General features: G+C 34.8%; 1 protein-coding gene and 1 long non-coding RNA gene across 2 annotated transcripts; both read left to right on the top strand.

Moving 5' to 3' along the window:
• The first annotated feature begins 1,705 nt into the window (after positions 1-1,705).
• Positions 1,706-18,771, top strand: LOC134694558 (uncharacterized). Its single transcript, XM_063555573.1, has 2 exons — positions 1,706-1,736; positions 15,539-18,771. Exons 1-2 carry the CDS (start codon positions 1,706-1,708, stop codon positions 18,769-18,771), a joined length of 3,264 nt encoding a protein of 1,087 aa, XP_063411643.1.
• Positions 18,772-19,533: 762 nt separating this feature from the next.
• LOC134695120 (uncharacterized) lies at positions 19,534-20,424 on the top strand. Its single transcript, XR_010102704.1, has 2 exons — positions 19,534-19,905; positions 20,330-20,424. It is a non-coding gene; the product is annotated as an uncharacterized LOC134695120 (long non-coding RNA).
• Positions 20,425-20,878: the final 454 nt, after the last annotated feature.

Raw genomic sequence — 20,878 nt, 5'->3', positions numbered from 1 at the left:
GAGCTCTCGGCAGAAATCGTAGGCACAAGTCTTATTCTAAATCGTGCTAATTCGAGGCGACAAATATAGAAATTATGTAGATGAAAGAATTCTTCATAGTATCACCACTCCCCCTTTTTTCAAAGCTTTTTACCGAAACACTCGGGAGATTATCCTCACGAAAATAGAAACATAACAAATTTAACTCTCCGAAAGATATTTTTATGCGAAAAATAAACAGGGAAATAAGTTCAAAAGTAATTTGAGATGTTCTATTATTGTTACGTTGCGAGGTAACATAAAATTGGCAAGGAGAAAGTGAAAATACAGCTCGTCGACATGAAGTGTGTATTATTGTCTTTGACGCTATTTATTTATTGATACATATTATACATAATGGTGTGTGTAAAGACATATTTTGATTGACAATCGAATTTCATATCCCGTCCATCAATACCTGCATATGCATCTATATAATCACAACCAGCCAATGTTTGTCTTAGCATGACCTCAGAGCTTGACACAAGATATGACAGCTCTATACGGGCAGACGATAAGTTCTATATGCATCAACAGTAAAACCGCAAGAAATGATTAAAATCAAGTGTTTTAGCGCATCTACGTACATCATTATAGTATTGCTCTCTCTTTGAAGTCTGTTAACAAGTTTGTAGATTTATGGTTATTAATAAGTAATTGACAACGATTACAGTTGCTGCAGAGTTTATTAATAGACAAACAACTGTCCAATTATTTAGATAAGGGTCATGAGTAGAGATACGTTTAACATGCACTATGTCAAGTTTATAGCATATAATGTAAAATTTTAGTGGACTTGCAGTGGCGGATCTAGCATGGTGTTCCGGGTATGAGCCACCCTTTTTGGTTGAAAACTAATGCTTTTGTATGGGTACATGATCCCCCTCCCCCCCCCATTTATTTTTACTGAGACGGATTTCAGGGGCAGGAGCCTGGGGCGCATGGTGGAAATGGATATTGAAACCCCTGTTCAAGATGCCTGCATTGATCAGCGCCTCACTTTACTAGTTTGGATCGATATCATAGATCACTGGCATGCAATAATACGTATACATCAGGGTCAGAGAACATTATATAATTATAACGAAGTGATTTTATCCGACTTTGGATTAAAACCGTAGCCTGCCGCAATCGAAGCGAGAACACCTAGCAGGAAACCAATGAAAAGGTTGCGAAACATAAGAAATTGACATATAAGTAAAAGATTCAAAATAAATTTATTTATAGAAAATTCAGTAGAAACGTTTGATAATTGCATGTAACAGACATGTGCATGGTGTGAAAATATATATAGCCATTTTATATTTGTGTTCCCTTGAACTAAATACATAATTGCTCATGACTGTAGTATGCACAACAGGTGATCATTGAAAATGAAGTTATCTTAAATTTCAGATATAGATGATGATGGGTTTTTTTTTTATTGATAAATGTCATGAGGGGCATTGCCGTTGTCCTTAGGTAAGCAATCGCTAGCTATGATCAATTCTCTAAACAAGTGATAATTGCTATTTAGCATGATCGGGTGCTGACAGAGATGAGGGATAAATACAGCAGGTAAACGCATCAATCACGTAAAATACGGTAGGTGACAACGAGAACGTACTGTAAATTATCGTCCAAAAAACATGATTGATCGATCGATTGATTGATTGATGTGCATCTTAATTAAGTGTGATAATATAACATGCGTATTCAGAGTGATGCCATGGAGGCAGGTACATGTGAATGAATATACCATGCATCTTAGGGACGACATCAAAAGTTCAATGTAGGCCATGATAACAAAAAAAACGTAATTCACATAGTTTATTCACTGACCCCCCCCCCCATCTCCACCCCAAACTATTTGTGTAAGTTTGTTATCCTACATCTATCTTTTGATGTCGTCCCTTATTATCAGACCGCAATACATATAAGAAGATGTGGTAGGATTGCCATTGAAACAACTCTCCAAAGAAAAAAATGACGTCGAGGTGAACAACTATATAGGTCATTGTTTGGCCTTCAACACTGAACAAAACACAGACCCAATACTGTCAGCAGAGGCGGATTTAGGGGGAGGGCAGGGGGCCCGCCCCCCTTTTTGGGAAAAAATTTGGTTGCTTATATAGGGAATCACTGAAGCGTGACTGGAGCGGGCCCCCTCTTAGGTCAGTCAGTGGGTCCCCACTTATGAAAATTCCTGGATCCGCAACTGGTCAGCTCGTTTTTTAGTTTTAATTTAAAACGGCAGCACATGCACATGGACTCTACTGTTTGCCTTTAATTTGTTAACGTTGTATATCGTTCAACTCTCTGTACTTACTTTTGTTATCAAAGAAGACATCTACTACTGACTGGCTGTGCGAGAACCGAGAGACACAGCTACTGACTGGCTGTGCGAGAACCCAGAGACAACCAATAAGTAAGAGAAATATAACTTACCTGTTAACACAAACATTCTAGATATGGTGTTTCTTCATTTTCAACATTGTTAACATTCATTATATTTATTTTAAGGACTTGATTACTATAAAAATCCTTGGTTATTTTAACAATTCGAAACAATTAGTTCCACACGGGAAGTAATAAGTCCGTTTTTGTAACATAGTTTCACATAGTAGGTATTTAATATTTCAACTTCAAACATTGGCATTTATTAACGTGTTATTATTAGAAATTATTTATGATTAGTGTGACAATGAAATATAAATATAATCACCGATTAAAATGCTGTATATGTTTGTGCACAGTTCAAAATACTATACCACAAAGTGCACATGGATATTTAAAAGATACGCAATAATTGTTTTCTTCTGGAACCCACTTTTTTTGGACTATCAATGCATTTGTATTGGGACATGTAGTTGGAACACACACCATTTTTTCCTGGGTTAGGACCCCCTTTTTTAAATGGTTTGATCCGCCCAGCACTAGACATTCCCCCTCTCTATCTCGCTCTCTCTCATACTCTCATATACATATATATACAAGTTTAATGTCGCATAAAATCACAATTCCAACTTGCTTTCGAATACTTCGCGACTAGAAGCATTTGTAGGATAGTTAAAATGTATAGGGCACCATTATAATATTGTATTATTGTAACAATCGCGTTTCTTGATTATCAAGCGGTAATTTAAACAGATCTAGATGATCCCAGTTGTCTCACTTGACTCACACTCTAGACCGTAATATTAGACAGTTATATTGATATAAAGCTGATTACATATACTTTATCATTATTCATTTAAATATTTTTTTAAGTTTAACTTGACCTTTTATAATCTTTTAAAAAAGGCTTTCCTTTATCATTTTCATATAAGTTTTACAAATATAGATGTTTTCACAAATGTCAGGGTATAGTTATCCACATTCTTGCCTTTTGGTCTTTAGTGGAAAGTTGTCTCATTGTCACATATCAAATTTGTCAAAGAAACAATAACCCGACAAAAGAGCAGAAAACAGCCCAAGACCATGCACCAATGGATCTTTAACACAGCGAGAAAATCCCACAGCCTGAGGCGTCCTTCAGACGTCCCGAGACAAACTGTCTGCTATATAGTGTATTAGTAAAAGAGTAAAAGTCCAATGAATTATATAAGATGACAATATATAATATAACCATGTTTCAAATAGAAACAAGATTTGTTTGTAGTTTTGAACGCTGGATGATTGTCAATCATATCTCATCTCCTTATTCCGATTTTACTTCCAGCTTCAATTCTTTATAACAGACATATTTTTCACTGGGAAACGTTGTAAAGAAGTTAGATTTTTTTTTAATTAATGAGGGTTTAAAACTCATTATATATTTTTTGTTAACCAAGTGACAGGTTAATATGGCAGGTTTTATGTATAACAGATGAGTATTTAGATAAAGATAACCTGATGCGAATTTGGAGGGACAGGGAACCCAATCCCCTTTAGTTGGAACAAATATGTTTTTAGGGGATCACTGTTCATCACATTCTGTCCATTATTCAATATTCTGTAATGTTGATATTTAACATTGCCATAAGAGCGGAAGGTTTTGCTAGCCATAAAACCAGGTTCAGCCCACCATTTTTGTTAAATATCCTGTACCAAGTCAGGAAAATGGATATTGTTATATTATAGTTCGTCAGTTCAAATTAGCCAGCATATGTTATTATAGCCATATATTGATGTTAGATTCTCACAATAACGAAATCAACCATGTTTCGTGATAACTTACCATAAGTTCCTGTACCATAGTAGCAACTTCCGGTGTACGAGTCGTAACTGCTGTAGCTCGGTCTTGGTAGAAGTGTTACTGGTGTATATTTCCCATTGATAAATGTGTAATGGTTAGCCATCATTTCTTCCTTGTTATACTGTCTTTGTTTTATGAAGTTATATTTCCTACCCTATAACATTCCGTTTTTAATTTTCATCAAATGAACCCATTATTATGTATTCCTATTTTGGCATTATTAAATGGTATTCCCTTCATTATTTGTATCTATAATTCACATCCAAAGAATTCTGAATACATTGTAACTTATTCCTTTCTTCGCTTATTTCCTTCCTTATTTCATATTTTATCTCTAACTTATTTTATTCATCCTTTTGATGGTATTATTATTTCTTCCCTATTGAACTATCTATCTGTGTTTTATATCCATTATGGTATAATTTCTCTATTCAACATTCATTATCTCATTTACATCCCACGAATATCCAAATTTATCTCTCTTTTCCAGATTTAGTCAGTATTTACATCCAAAGAAGCCTTTATAATTTTTCATTATTTTTCTTGACATTGAATGCGAACAAATCATAATAATCACAAATTTCCTTCCATATATGCACCTATTCTAATGTACATGTATACATTCACTATAATTCCCATTGAATGCAATGCTATCATTTTGTCGAGAACGGTCCAAAGCCTTTGTAAACTATAATCTTAAAAAGATAAATATATAAATATTTCCGTGTGTAATGTTAACCAAAGAAATAACACCTGTAGATTACTAAAATATGAAGATTAGTTTTTAATTTAAAATATTTGTCAGTAATTAAAGTTCAAAACATATTTCTATCTCATCCTTTGTTCTTGACAAAACACAATCAAACAAAGCGTTCGTTGACCCCAACCTTCCTATATAAGTTACTAATACCAAACATGAAATATATAAGTAAAAAATAAACTGAAAACAATAAGTTCCTTGACCCCTGACCTTCCCATATAAGTTTCTAATATCAAACATGAAGTATATTTTTAAAAACATTGATATTATTTGTCCATGCACTTACATATAGCATTTGGTTAATGTCCGTTTGTATTTCATATGAAAGGCATCAAACTTTATATGGTTGTTTTTCTCCTGTTGAGCAAATAAGTATAAATAGGATCTTCTTTGATCGAAAGTTTGGCATTTTTCTTACTCGGCCTTTTTAAATATTTTATTTTAATTACAAAAGGTAATCGAAATTTATATAAACAAAAGATAATGCATGACTTGCATGTTCCAATAAACAATTTTATAATTGAAAGAAACGAACAATATTTAAACAGCGGCCTAATCGTCAAAACAATATAGTATTACTTCTGTACTACAGTGTCTGTGTAACAATGGTATTATATGTCGTTTTCTATTGTAATCTACTGAATTAATAGAATAAGCTGATTAAAATAAAGTAATTATGTAATTCTATAAATACACATGAGACACACCGTCCTGAATAAAACTAAGAATGGAAATCGGGAATATGTCAGAGAGACAACAACCCGACCAAAAGAACAGATAACAGCCGAAGGCCACCATTGGGTCTTCAATGCAGCGGAAATTTCTGCAAACAGAGATGGGCTTCAGCTGGCCCCTACACAAAAAAGGGAACCTGTTCAGTAAAGTCCATATACACTCAAATGTAAAAAAAATAGGAAAATCATGAGACGTTCCTTGGAAGAATACCAATTATTCTTTACTTTTTATTATGGAAAACAACTACTATATACAGTACTTTTTTTTATATAGTTATTGGTTTTGAATGCTTTTAAATTCAGTAGATGGGTTTGGCTTGCTAACGGTTTAGATGTGTGCGACACTATGAAGTCTTATGTAGACTATAGTAATCGTAGTTAAAAAGAAGTAGACAATGGCGGCTATATGACTTTTAAAAAGGCCAGAGAGGCCAAGTGCGATAATGTTCTTATTAACGGACAGGGCAGTCAGATGATTACGAATAAGAAACAATTGATAAGAACATAAGAATAACCACAAAGTTAGGGCTAGTCATTAAATTGTAACAAGTTTGCACCACGTCATGTTGTAGCTGTTGCAACTGCCACAAAGTTAGGGCTGGTCATTAAATTGTAACAAGCACCACGCCATGTTGTAGCTGTTATAACTGCCACCAAGTGGTCACACACAATTTTATGAATAAGATAGATGATAAACTTCTGTAAAAAAACATCAAAATAACAGGCTCAAGATTTTTCAAGCTAGACATCACAAAACTGATGGCCAATCTCCTCTGTATATGACAGTTTGGAGTTGTAACCTATTTGACAGTTTGGAGTTGTAACCTATTTGACAGTTTGGAGTTGTAACCTATTTGACAGTTTGGAGTTGTAACCTATTTGACAGTTTGGAGTTGTAACCTATTTGACAGTTTGGATATAGATAAAGTAATAGTATGTATAACACATACTGTTTTGTATTTCACAAGTTGATCGTGTAGTGCAATTTGTAAAATCAGTTTATCAGAGACATATTTTGAATTACACATGTGTTTCTGATTTTGTCAATAAACTCATCAGAGATACCAGGATTGAAATTTTATATTTATGCCAGACGCGCATTTCGTCTACAAAAGAACCCATCAGTGACGCTCGAATAAAAAAATGTTAAAAAGGCTTAATCAAGAACGAATTTGAAAAGCATTGAGGACCAAAAATTCGTAAAAGCTTTGCCAAACGGAATTGGATATTAAAAAAGAAACGATAACCTTTCTAAAAACGTGTCTAATTTATACGGCGATCCTATAATGAATTTTGACAGATAAACAAACCTAACCTGGTTTACTGTTGGTTTCAGTACGATGACTTTTTGCGTGCAGTCCTGATACTTTTACACATTTCACAGCTTCCTGTAGCACTATATATGTGAACTGCTGATATAGAAATAAGAAACAGCAAGCTATCAAGGGCCTCGAAATAGCTACCATAGAAATAAGAAACAGCAAGCTATCAAGGGCCTCAAAATAGCTACCATAGAAATAAGAAACAGCAAGCTATCAAGGGCCTCGAAATAGCTACCATAGAAATAAGAAACAGCGAGCTATTAAGGGCCTCAAAATAGCTTCCATAGAAATTAGAAACAGCAAGCTATCAAGGGCCTCGAAATAGCTACCATAGAAATAAGAAGAGAAACACTTATGAACCACATTAACAAACTTTAATAACACCGAACCAGACACAGTTTAAATGACATTGAACCTGTCTTATAGATACAAGAAGATGAGATATAAGTCTGAGGTATGAGTGCCAATGAGACAACTCTCCATCATGGGCCAAGTCACAATTTATAAAAGCAAACCATTATAAATCAAGGTTAGGTCTTCAACACGGAGCCTAGGCTCATATCGAACAGCAAGCTATAAAGGGGCCCAAAAATTACTGGTGTAAAACCATTCAAACGGGAAAAACAACGGTCTAATCTATATTAAAAGCTTGAGTGATAGCAACGGCATGCATCTATATGCCGAAAGTGTAGCCGACCAGCTGGTCTTCCTTATAATTTATGATTATTTTTTATATACTGTGAAGTCCGAAGTCTTCCTTATCAAAAGCTTATACAATTCCTTTCGATCTTCATACCTGTAAAATAAGATGTGAAATGGTTGCCAAAGAGAAAATTATCCATGAAAGTTCAATTGAAGTGGCTGTATAGCAATTATAGGCAACCGTACGCCTTTCCTAAAGCATCTTGAAATGGCAACTTGACAAATTTACTTTCAAAAACGAGAACTCCAAATGCTGCGGTATTTTCCCCAAAATATCAGCAGGTCTTCATACCTATAGCATCTTTAAATGGCAAATAAACTTACCTTCTAAAACCAGAGCTCCCAAAGGCAATGCTGCTGTATTTTAACACAGAATTCCATCAGATCTCTATTATACCTTACGTATTATCTAGTCATCCATTAAAGGTTTATAAACCAGTGACCAGTTCATCTTCCTGTATTGATGTAACACAATTATAGTATATAATCAATAAACACCTGCTTTAAACAAATCAGTCGAATAAAGGAAATAATTAATAATCAACAGGTTCATTCAAGACATTAAGGACTAATTAAAACAATGTTCCAACGATACAGTGGGTTCACATTGACACTTATTAAGACAATGTTCAACTTATTAAGACAATGTTCCACTTTTTTAAGAGAATGTTCCACTCATTAAGACAATGATCCACTTATAAAGACAAGGTCCACTTATTAAGACAATGTTCCACTAATTAAGATAATGCTCCACTTATTTTAAGATAGTGTTCCACTGATAAAGATAATGTTCCACTTATTAAGACAATGTTCCTTTTATTGAGACAATGCTCTACTTATAAAGACAATGTTCCACTTATAAAGACAATGTTCCACTTATAAAGACAATGTGCCACTCATTAAGACAATGATCCACTTATAAAGACAATGTCCACTAATTAAGATAATGTTCCACTTATTAATACAATGTTCCACATATGTATACAATGTTTCAATAATACAGTGCGTTCACATTTTAAGAGCAACGTATTGATGCAATAGTTCATATAATTCGGTAGTGTCCGGCTCACATTTTTCATTGCATGAGAGGTCAAGATCTCGTTTTTCAAGAAACTTTCAGTCTATTTGAGACAACCACTTGTATATATTATGTTTGCATATTAACCCGTAAGTGTTTCTCTTTTTGCAATACATTAATTATCTATCAAGATAACCAATTTACGGTTTATACATGTACAAATGTATGTTTACATGTATTTTTTTTCAAACTGGGGTCAATCTGACACTTTCCGATTTAAACAAATAATCCAACTTCAAAGAGAAATTACCGACTACATGTTAAAATCTCGACTTTAAATAAATATGCACAGTTCCAGTTGTTTTCCTTTAAATGTATCCTAATATTATTAGCAAACTAGAAATACAATTTCAGGCCAAGAAGTTGTGAATACTTCTATCTATATATATTTATCAAACTGAGAACCAACTTATAAGTCGTTTTCTCTATGTCAAGATATACCTCCGACTCACAATCCTCTTTGTATATCTTTTCAATAAGAGGACTTACTGACTCTGAAATCTATTCCGATGATCCAGTCATAAATTTTATTCCAAAGATCAAGTCATGATATCTATTCGAAGATCCGGTCATAAAAGTTATTCCAAAGATCGCCAGCTATAAAAGTTATTCCGAAGATCGCCAGTCAGAAAAGTTATTCCGAAGATCGCCAGTCATGAAAGTTATTCCGAAGATCGACAGTCATGATAGTTATTCCAAAGATCAGGTTATGAAAGTTATTCCAAAGGTCCAGTTATGAAAGTAATAATGAAATAATCTGATGACTTTCAGTGACTCCGATCCAAAAATCCAATCGAGTCATTCAACAGCATTAAAATCCTCTTATAAACAGTGCACGTGTATGACTTTCACTAAATGTCTCCTTCAAGTTTATAAAACAATTGATTACCATCCGACATTCAAATTATAAAGTACACGTACGTGGTTGTGAATATCTACTGCTAATTAATTCGACATATAAGGAAACAAAAGTCAAATGCTGATAACGGTCTTAACTATATCTATGATACACGGAGTTCGTATTAAGATACAAATTGATATTTCACTTTATGCGAACAGCACAAGTCACAAGTCCACTGTTGGAATATAGGTCCAGAATTACAACTCGTCCGTATTAACCTTTCGATAATTCACTATACTACACGAACAGTACAAGTCACAAGTCCACTGTCGAAAAACACAACTCGTCCATATTAACCTTTTGATAATTTTGTAATAATTGGTCTCGAGAGAATAACAAATATGGACATTAAATATTTAATGCTATTTGTACGAAAAGAAACTTTTTATTATACGAGTTATAAATATTAAGAACTATTGAACTCAGATAAAATACGAACTGGTTTGTCGCACACCAAAGCTCTAGAACGACGAACAGCAGTCTATATCCGTTTAGCGTATAAGTCGGCTATTAGATGTATGTATAGTACGAACTATTTTCAACTTTGTTGCACACCAAAGCATTAGAACGACGAACAGTAGTCCATTTCAGTTCAGAGTAAGTCGGCTATTAGATGTATCGACATGTTAAAGTCACCCAATAATTATTGTTTACAACACAACAACACATTTAACTCAATTGCACGTTGTGTTAATACAAAATATTTAAATTTCAAAATTAGTTTTCAAAGTCAACATAAGAATTTCTATACAAAACATTCAAGCAAAAAGTCATTTATTTTTTTCGTACGTATTGTAATTAATTTATTTTATTCATCAATGAAATCTCCTGCGATTTTATGTAAGACCACCGTTATTGTACATATCAGTGTATAGGATCGAAACATTTCATTTATCTTTGATCTGGATTGATAGTCTGGGGTTTAAAGTTCGTACGGATATAAGGAAAGCATGTTACAAGGAACATCAATTTTATTTTATTTTATCGTCTTGAAAATTATTACACACACAAAAAAACGAAGGGAAATAGCATGATAGGATCTACAAATTATAACCTGACATGACTTCTTATAGTACGATTGTCATCTACGTAAATTACTAAAAAAAAAATTACCGTTTTCAGAGTTGTAGGCTAAAACACTATGATATAGAGAAACATGAAACACCGAGACTGACCAAAACAAGACGATACATAGATTTAGGAAGATGTAGTGTGAGAGCCAATGAGACAACTCTCCATCCAAATAACAATTTAAAAAAGTAAACCATTATAGGTCAATGTACGGCCTTCAACACGAAGCTTTGACTCACACCGAACAACAAGCTACAAAGGGCCCAAAAAATACTATTGTAAACCCTTTCAAACGGGAAAACCAACGGTCTAATCTATATAAAAATATTGTATGATCGAAATTGTCAATAAACTCATAGGTCATTGCAGACTTATATGTACGCTTCCCTCTGAACCTCCCTCTTTTGGGCTATCCCCATGAAAACTATAATAGATACAGGCCAATTGCAATAAGCTAAAAATAAGCAGCAAGACAAGATAAGAAAAATTCATTCGAATCCTCACAGATTTTTTGTCGAGTGGATCTGAATGAAACTAGGTACCCATAGATATAATCTTGGATTTTTGGTCTTTTATTGTGAACTTTTGCTAATTTAAAACGCAATCTCGTCCTAACTGTGCATGACATATTTGCCACTGGATACAAGGCGCACAATCAATCAATAACACTGGCTTAGGAGCCTGGGATTTTGCCCTAATCCCACTTAATGCCATTATTTTCTTTTTACAGCGAATTATCAAAAAAGAGAAAACGATATGAGAAAACACTAAATAACTGCAAGACTATATTCTTATTTCTGTTGTGTCTTTTAGAAGCTGCACCAACATATTTTTAATCATACAGTGGTTGTCGTTTGTTTATGTGTTACATATTTGTTTTTCGTTCATTTTTATACATAAATATAAGGCCGTTAGTTTTCTCGTTTGAATTGTTTTACATTGTCTTATCGGGGCCTTTTATAGCCGACTATGCGGTATGGACTTTCCTCATTGTTGAAGGCCGTACGATGACCTATAGTTGTTAATGTCTGTGTCATTTTGGTATTTTGTGGATAGTTGTCTCATTGGCAATCATACCGGCACATCCTCTTTTTTATGTCCTATGCCTCTGTGCAATTAGTGCACCTATAGCCCTTACAAATATGATACTGTTTATCTATAGCACTATACCATAGCTAAAACAATAACATATTCTTGTGTAACCGATAAACTTAAAGACACCCTAAGTTAACAAGCTAGCCCTCATCTTGTTACAGATATATCAATCTTATGATACGTATAGATTTGATAACCTTAACAAATTCAAAATTTATATAATTGTTAGGATTCATTTTGATAGATGACCCTTTCATACATATAGACCTGTATCAAACTTTTTATGTATACCAATAGCCCTCTATCAATCTATTCATGAACCATGGCCGACTTTTGAATAGCCTTTTAAAATGCAACTAAATAACAAAATAGGAATTTAACATGCATACAGTTCGTACAAATTAGTCATTCCAAACCGACAAAAGATATTTGTTACCTTACCCAGCTTAAAGCTCGAAATTTAAATGTCTCGAATCTTTAAAATTTTAGTACAACACCAGATATCAACCGTTCAATTGAGGTCTTTAGTTTTTATGAAGTGTTTTGAAGAGAATTTTCTTTCCTTTTGTCACAATTATGTTGGTTTCTTTGCTTGTAATTTAGACCTTATTCGACTTCTGCATTTTTATGCCCCACCGATAGTAGAGGGGCATTATGTTTTCTGATTTGTGCGTCCGTTCGTCCGTCCGTCCGTTCGTTCGTCCGTCTGTCCCGCTACAGGTTAAAGTTTTTGGTCAAGGTAGTTTTTGATGAAGTTGAAGTCCAATCAACTTGAAACTTAGTACACATGTTCCTTATGGTATGATCTTTCTAATTTTTCAGCCAAATTAAACTTTTGACCCCAATTTCATGGTCCAGTGAACATAGAAAATGAAAGTGCGAGTTTCAGGTTAAAGTTTTTGGTCAAGGTAGTTTTTGATGAAGTTGAAGTCCAATCAACTTGAAACTTAGTACACATGTTCCCTATGATAGTATCTTTCTAATTTTAATGCCTAATTATATTTTTATCCAATTTCATGGTCCATTGAACATGGAAAACGATAGTGCGAGAGGGGCATCCGTGTACTTTGGACACATTCTTGTTAATGGTCTTTTGGTATCTCCTGCCTATTTCATTCTAGAAAATGAAGTATATCTTTTTGCAGAAAAGACACTGAAAAAACTGCCTCATAAAATTCAGAATATGCTATGTTTTAAATGTAATAAAACTTTTTGTTATAAAAAAGTCAATTTGGCATTTTATACTTTTAACCTAGCTCGAAATAATAGACACGAACTGTCAATTGCTCTATTTTTCCGTGTATTACTACAAAAACTGCAGTCTAACCTCTGCCTCCCGTATGTTTAGCCCTGTGGATATGGTAGTTGACCTATTTGGACAAAAATCACAGAATTCACAGAAGACATCCGACAGACGAAGCTGACAACCTTTGTTTTTTTCTGTACATATGTTTATATGCTTTTTTTAGTAGATATCTGCTTCTAAGTCCGTATTGGTGGTGCTCCACACATAATTGAAGAACATACAAGAAACTGATCTCCAACCCATTGATCAGATAAGAAGATTTTAAAGAAAAAAGTTAAAGGACGACAGACAAGATTGACAGATAAGTTAACTGACACATAATGATGACAAAAGCTCAAATGGCACTTTGAGCCAGATTAGCTAAATGTTACCAATTAACAAGCATTCTATGAGTATTGCCTGACATAACATAGTTCCCTACTGGTAAAAATCAAAGAGCTGAAAGCTCTGAAGAAAAATGACGCCACTGTCTCTAATATTGGGATAGTTTTTATGCAAGTCTTGATTTTCACATACCGTAATTAGTTTAACAATGCAACATGTATCGTGAGCATATAATTGATATTCCTATATGTGTGTGTGTGTGTGTGTGTGAAGTGAAGGTGATAACTGGCTGGTTTTTTAAGACAAATGAATAGGTCAAGACTAGCTGAATTGTACAAATAAATACCGTAGAAAGGCTTGTATATTTCTCACTGGTACATAGTCTGAATCTGGGTCCGTTCGCTTCCATTCACGTTTGCGCCCACTCATTTTCACCCCTTTCACTTTCACACCCTACATGTTCGCACCCAATCTTAATTGGTTTTGTGTTTAATAACTCTGTAAGCAAGTGTTTTCTTATAAGTATAATTGTTGTCATTGTCTCAAAATAAAGTGAGACAGCAATTTTTTTTTTGTGTTGAATAAATCTTAATCATGTTTTGGATAAGGTATTGCTAAAAATAATAATAATCCTTTCTAAATAAAGTGGTATTTTGTCAACGTTTTATTTTGTGTTGAATAACTCTTAATCATGTTTTGGTTAGTGTATTGCTATAACTTGTTTCATTGACTTGTTTCAAAATGAAGTGAGATTCTGACTATGTTTGTTTCTGCGTGTTGAATAAATTTTATCATGTTTTGGTTATATTAGTGGATTGCTATATTTTGGTTTCTATGTTTTATTGTTTCAGATCAATAGGACCAAGCTGTTAAAAACAATTATCTTTTGTGTTTTTTCCTTTAAAATCTTCAATGTTTTACTCATACCAAGCTATAAATTCATTCAGTATTTACACCAAAGCAATTTAAAACAACAAACATGATTTTCCAATTATTCAACTTGAATTTGAATTAAAATTGGGCGCGAATGAGTAGAGTGTGAATGTGCGAACGTGTAGGGTGCGAAAATGTATTGGGCACAAACAGACCTGATACCACACAGTCTGAACCCCCTTCTCCCACAAAATATTAAGTAAATAATCTTTTTGTTACTGCTATCAAAGGTCTAATGAAACTCAGATAGTTTCAAACATTTGTCAAAGAATTCTAGTCAAACTGGCACCTAGTTAAATTGGCACCTGGACAAATCAGCACCTGGTTAAAATCGACACCTGATATAGTCAATTCGTCACCCATGTTAAATATATATTTTTAACAGTATTTTAAGCAATAGGGTAAAAATAAGAAAGGGGTTGCCAGAATTTTTTTCAGTATTTAAGCAAAAAGAGTTAAATACTAACTTTCACATTTTTGGGTGTTCATGTACATTTTGTATATATTTATTTTTCTCAACTAATGACTTTTTTGGTGTATTTTTAATGATATATATATATATATATATATATATATAACTCGTCTAAACATCAACCCAACAATGTTAGATCTGTAAATTTGCTTTCGCAAATTTTTTGTTCTTCCCTCGCCATGATTCGAACCCATGCTACTGTGATATCGTGACACCAAATCGCCTGCACTGCAGCCGTCCCGCTAGACCACACGACCACCTGGTATATATATATGAGTAGTCCAAATAATTATTACGTCTGGCAAGGCTTTTTTAATTTTATTCTGGAACATCTTCCTATGACCGCAAGGCTAATAAAATAGCCTTGCCAGACGTCATAATAATTTGGACTAATACATGAGATATTGTGTATTTTTCTGCATTATTTTAACCAGTTGAGCATTTTACAGGATTGTTGGTTTAATGCTGTTTAAACTTAACTGAAAAACAAACACCTTAAATTTGCTAATTATTTGGCGGTAACAACTCGGCTAATCCAACGGACTTTGACTGGAACAACGGCAGAAACCAAGTGTCATTGTGGAAAAGTTTGCAAGAACTTAAAAGGTTTAAAGATACACCAGGCAAGAACTAAGTGTGGATCTGGGAAGCAGCAAAGGGAACGCACAGTTAACACTGATGAGACGACGGAGGACCACAGCCAGGAAGCACACCACAGTGCTGAGGACCTCTTACCTAATGAAGCTACTCAGATCAACATTGAGGAGGAGCAAGGGAATCGAAACCAGCAGAAACCAGCGAAAACACCATCGACAGACAGCAGGAAAGAAAAGATACAATGGCCAGCAACAGATGATAGGAGATGGGAGATCTTTGACGAAGACCTAGATAAGATCTTAGATAACACACTAACAGGAGATGTACAGAGAAAGATATCATCATTGTCAACACTTATATATGCAGTAGGACAAGAAAGATTTGGAGGCAGTAACATCAAAACAAGAGAAAGCACTCAGGGTAACACCAAACATAACAGACGTCAACAAGAAATACAAACACTCAGAACGGAAATAAGTGATGTCACTAAACAGTATAAAAGAGCAAATGAGGAGGAGAAAGAAGGATTGAATGAGTTAAGATCAATTCTGAGGGAAAGAAGAAACAATCTACAAAGAGCAGAAAGAATTAGAAAAGCTAGGAAGGAAAGAGGGAAGAAGAGAGCAATGTTTGTTGCCAACCCATATAAGTTTACCAAAGCAACACTGGACGGAACAAAGGCGGGATCAGTAAAAAGCACAAAAGAGGAAGTGGAAAAACATCTATCAGAGACGCACAGTGACGAAAGGCAGTGGGAACATCTAGGTAACTGTGAAAGGATAGAGAATGTGCCAGAACCAGAGATACCAATGAACATTAAGGAACCATCATGGAAAGAAGTATCAGATGTTGTAAAGAAAGCCAGGTCTGCATCATCACCAGGACCAAATGGCATCCCGTACAAGGTATATAAGCAGTGTCCAAAGATTTTGAAACACCTGTGGAGGCTACTGAAAGTGGTGTGGAGGAAAGGAAAGATACCATCATGTTGGCAGAAAGCAGAGGGGTGTTTTATTCCAAAAGAGGAAAAATCAGAAGACATCACACAATTTAGAACTATTTCCCTCCTGAATGTAGAAGGCAAGATCTTTTTCTCTATAATGGCTAGAAGGATGACATCATATATGACAGATAACAACTATGTAGACACTTCAGTCCAGAAGGGCGGAATACCAGGATTCTCAGGATGCATTGAACATACAAGCATCATTTCACAACTGATTCAAGAGGCCAAAGTAAACAAGAAAGATCTTACAGTAGTATGGCTTGATTTGGCAAACGCCTATGGCACTATTCCTCACATGCTGATACAGGAGTCACTAGACCATTATCATATTCCCGACCACTTTAAGAAAGTAATAAGAAGCTACCTCAGTGGGATTGAGCTGCGATTTACAACAAGCACATTCACAACAACATGGCAGAAACTACAAAAAGGAATAGTTACTGGATGTACCATCTCAGTTATTTTGTTTGTCATGGGAATGAATATGATAATTAAATCTGGAGAGAGAGAAACTAGAGGCCCAAAAACATCAACTGACATTAGGCAACCACCAAATAGAGGGTTTATGGACGATTTAACCATCACTACAGATACCCATGTCCAGGCTAGATGGGTGTTGAAGGCTTTGGAAGAGACAGTTACATGGGCAAGGATGGCTTTTAAACCAAGGAAGTCTAGAGCTTTAATAATAAGGAAAGGGAAGAGCACACACCAAGTCGAACTGAAGGTGCAAGGAGAAGTCATTCCATCAATAATAGACAATCCTATCAAGTGCTTAGGAAAGTGGTATGATGACTCTTTAAGTGACAAGAACAATATCAGGAAAATCGAACAACAGGTTTCAGAGGGAATGAGGAACATCGATAAGACAGGTCTACCAGGGAAATTAAAGGCATGGATATACCAACATGGACTCCTGCCAAGGATATCATGGCCACTTATGTTGTACGAAATTACATTATCAACAGTTGAGAAGCTTGAAAGAACCATCAACAGACATCTAAGGAAATGGTTAGGTGTCCCTCCAAGTTTTACAACTGTAGGACTGTACAGCAGGACCGCAAAGTTGCAGCTCCCATTAACATCTATAGTGGAAGAATTCAAAGTATGCAAAACTCGCCTTGTAATGACATTGAAAGAATCAAAAGATGACAAAGTAAGAACAGCAGGTGTCCAAGTAAGAACAGGACGAAAGTGGTCAGCATCAAAAGCAGTTTCAGAGGCAGAGAGTAGATTAAGGCACAAAGATATCATAGGAACGGTGGCAGTAGGAAGACAGGGCCTTGGAACATCAAAAAGTTGCTACTGGAAAAACGCTAACACCAAAGAAAGACGAAGTCTAGTTCAAAGAGAGGTAAAATCTAGAGAAGAAGAGAACAGACAAGCAAAGACCGTAGAATTAGGGTGCCAAGGCGCATGGTCAAGATGGGATTTAGAACAACGATCCCTCACATGGTCAGAAATATGGCGATATCCTCAGTACCAATTACAGTTTCTTCTGAGATCAGTGTATGATGTGTTACCAACACCATCTAATCTGCACAGGTGGAAATTATCAGAAACACCAGATTGTCCCTTGTGCGGAAATAGAGGAACACTTCATCATGTACTTTCAGGATGCAATATCGCTCTCACACAGGGGAGATATACATGGCGACACAACCAAGTACTCAGGGAACTTGCTGAAGTGATAGAGAAACAGAGGAGAGATGCAAAACAAACTAAGAACAAACCTATGAAAATCCAGTTTGTGAAGGAGGGGGAACTAGGCCAGAAAAGTAAACAGAACACATCAAGAATGTTAAATCAGGCTAAAGACTGGCAGCTAGAAGTAGATCTAGGGAAAAAGCTGCAATTTCCGGACATTGTACCAACCAACCTAAGACCAGACATGGTTCTATGGTCTTCCGGCAGTAAAAAGGTTATGATAATTGAGCTGACTGTTCCCTGGGAGGAGAGATGTGGCGAAGCCAATGAAAGAAAGAGGGCAAAGTATGACGAACTATTGGCAGAATGTAGAGATAAAGGATGGCAGACATGGAACTTTCCTGTTGAGGTTGGCTGCAGAGGCTTCCCTGCACAGTCAGTGTGGAGGTTGTTTTCTGCAGTAGGAGTTACTGGCCGGCAAAGAAGAACAGCAATACAGAAACTAGGCCAAGCAGCAGAGAAAGCGTCTTGCTGGATATGGATGAAGAGAGACAGTAGTAGCTGGAAACCCACCACCAATGCGCAGTGATTGATCACCACTGTGGACCCCCCATCCTGAGAGTGTACCGAGCTAGGGGTCGAAACACATGATGACGGATGGCCTCGGCTGAGGACATTGGCGGTGTTTGCAGTAATTCCATCAGTACTGTATGTAAGTAACTGGCATGAAAGTTTGATTTATTGAAAGGGAATCATAGTTTTCCATTTTATTTTAATAATTGACTTGTTTTTACAATTACACAAATTGTCTAATTGTTAAAACAACAGCTTTGGTAAGGGCTTCGTTGTTTACCTCCAAGTCAGGAATATGACAGTTGTTATCCATTCGTTTGATGTGTTTGGACTTTTGATTTAATTTGACTTTTGATTTTGGATTTTCCTTTTTGAATTTTCCTCGGAGTTCGATATTTTTGTGTTTTTACTTTACACTACATGTTCACTTTCGTTTCGTAGTTTACCAAAATACACAACAACATATTCACTATGTACTTGGTAACAGTAATTAATTAATTGAATAGAAAATATTATAACAAATATTATTGGATGCCGAATTGACGACGAATAGGTGCCGATTTGACTAGATGCCAATTTAACCAGGTGCCGACTTGACTTGTACGTTTCAATTCCTCTGCGATCGTTTGCGGTATTTTTTTTAGAAAGCCTATTTTCCATCATCAAAGAGAAGAAGAAACTGCTTTAAAATGATTCTGGAACGCTTCATGATTGTTAAAATAAGTTTAATTCACCTGTTCACTCAAAAACAATTTTAAAACTTGCGATTACAATGTTAGTGTAGTAGAGTGATTTTTATGATCATTTTATATATTGTAAAAATCATCTATTTAAATACTATATTTATTATAAAAGCTTTATTACATATTTTGAATATTGTATATTCAGTTTAAATTATTACTTGCAAACCTTATTTTTATGTATAGTAATATTCACGTTATTTTATGAATATTCATTAGGGATTTACTTAAATCATTGTATCTGATTGGCTGTTTATATTTCGCGGTCAAGTTTAATTTCCTTTGTTTTGTACCTGTACATTTCCACGGACGATAGCCATGACAGTCCATTGAATTTATGTCTGCTTATCTTGACCACATAGTTTACCTGTAAACCTTATATATTTTGGACAACATTATTATAGAATACTGTAAGTTACTTCTTTATTAACATTATTTATATTTTTCACGTAAATGATATTCTAGTAAAGTTTCTATTTTGTTTTGTAACGTTCTCCTCATATCGCATGTATGTAACACAAGTACACGAGATGTACATGATAGTATTTTATTAAGCTAGAAGTATATGATTTTATAATCTACGTTTATTTGCCACGGTAGAATTGTATTGTTAATTTGCGTACATTACTATTTGATTATTGTCATGAATAGTCTATATCTTATAAATGACGGCTTATTAAGTGAAAGACGGAAAAGTGTTTCCATTTATATAAAGTAATAGTTTTGTAGTAAATAGTTTTTATCAAGTACAAATATGAATGAGTAAAGAATATTTGGTACGTTGTATACTTTTATAATAGAGTCCGAGTATTTATGTTCATATTTTGGTTTCAGGAATCCATGTAATGTAATTATGTAGAGCACATGATTGTTGTTTATATGATGTGCCGTTAACCGTATCAGTACAACTCACTCCACAAGTGGTAAGAGTATATTTATTTATAGTTTAGCTTTGTTTATATTGTATTGTAAACATGAGTTATCTCCCGTTAGTTTGGAGCTTTTAATGAATCGATAATATTGACATCATAAGTCTTTATGATTATTATATTTGCAACTTTATGATTGTTGTATGATATTATATAGTTAATTATTATACGTATTATATATTTTAATGAAGTCATTATTTATAAATGTAGTTGTAACATTTAGTATATACCGTTTGTAAGGTAAACCAGTATTGAATACAAATACACAGATACACGTAAATTACATATCTTACCGACCGTGCAAGGGCTGTATAGCCAGTCAAGGTCGTTAAAAACTTCCATTTGTTTGTTACATATCAGTCACGTCTCAGTCATTACAGCTGAACGGACGTGCTGGGTCAGCTCTCCTTTACCCGCTATCTTCGATGAGGGTTTACAGTTAGATGTTCAACGA

This window comes from Mytilus trossulus, chromosome 13 (genome assembly GCF_036588685.1).
Source record: "Mytilus trossulus isolate FHL-02 chromosome 13, PNRI_Mtr1.1.1.hap1, whole genome shotgun sequence".
NCBI classification, from domain to species: domain Eukaryota; kingdom Metazoa; phylum Mollusca; class Bivalvia; order Mytilida; family Mytilidae; genus Mytilus; species Mytilus trossulus.
This window is presented reverse-complemented; position numbering and strand designations above follow the sequence as displayed.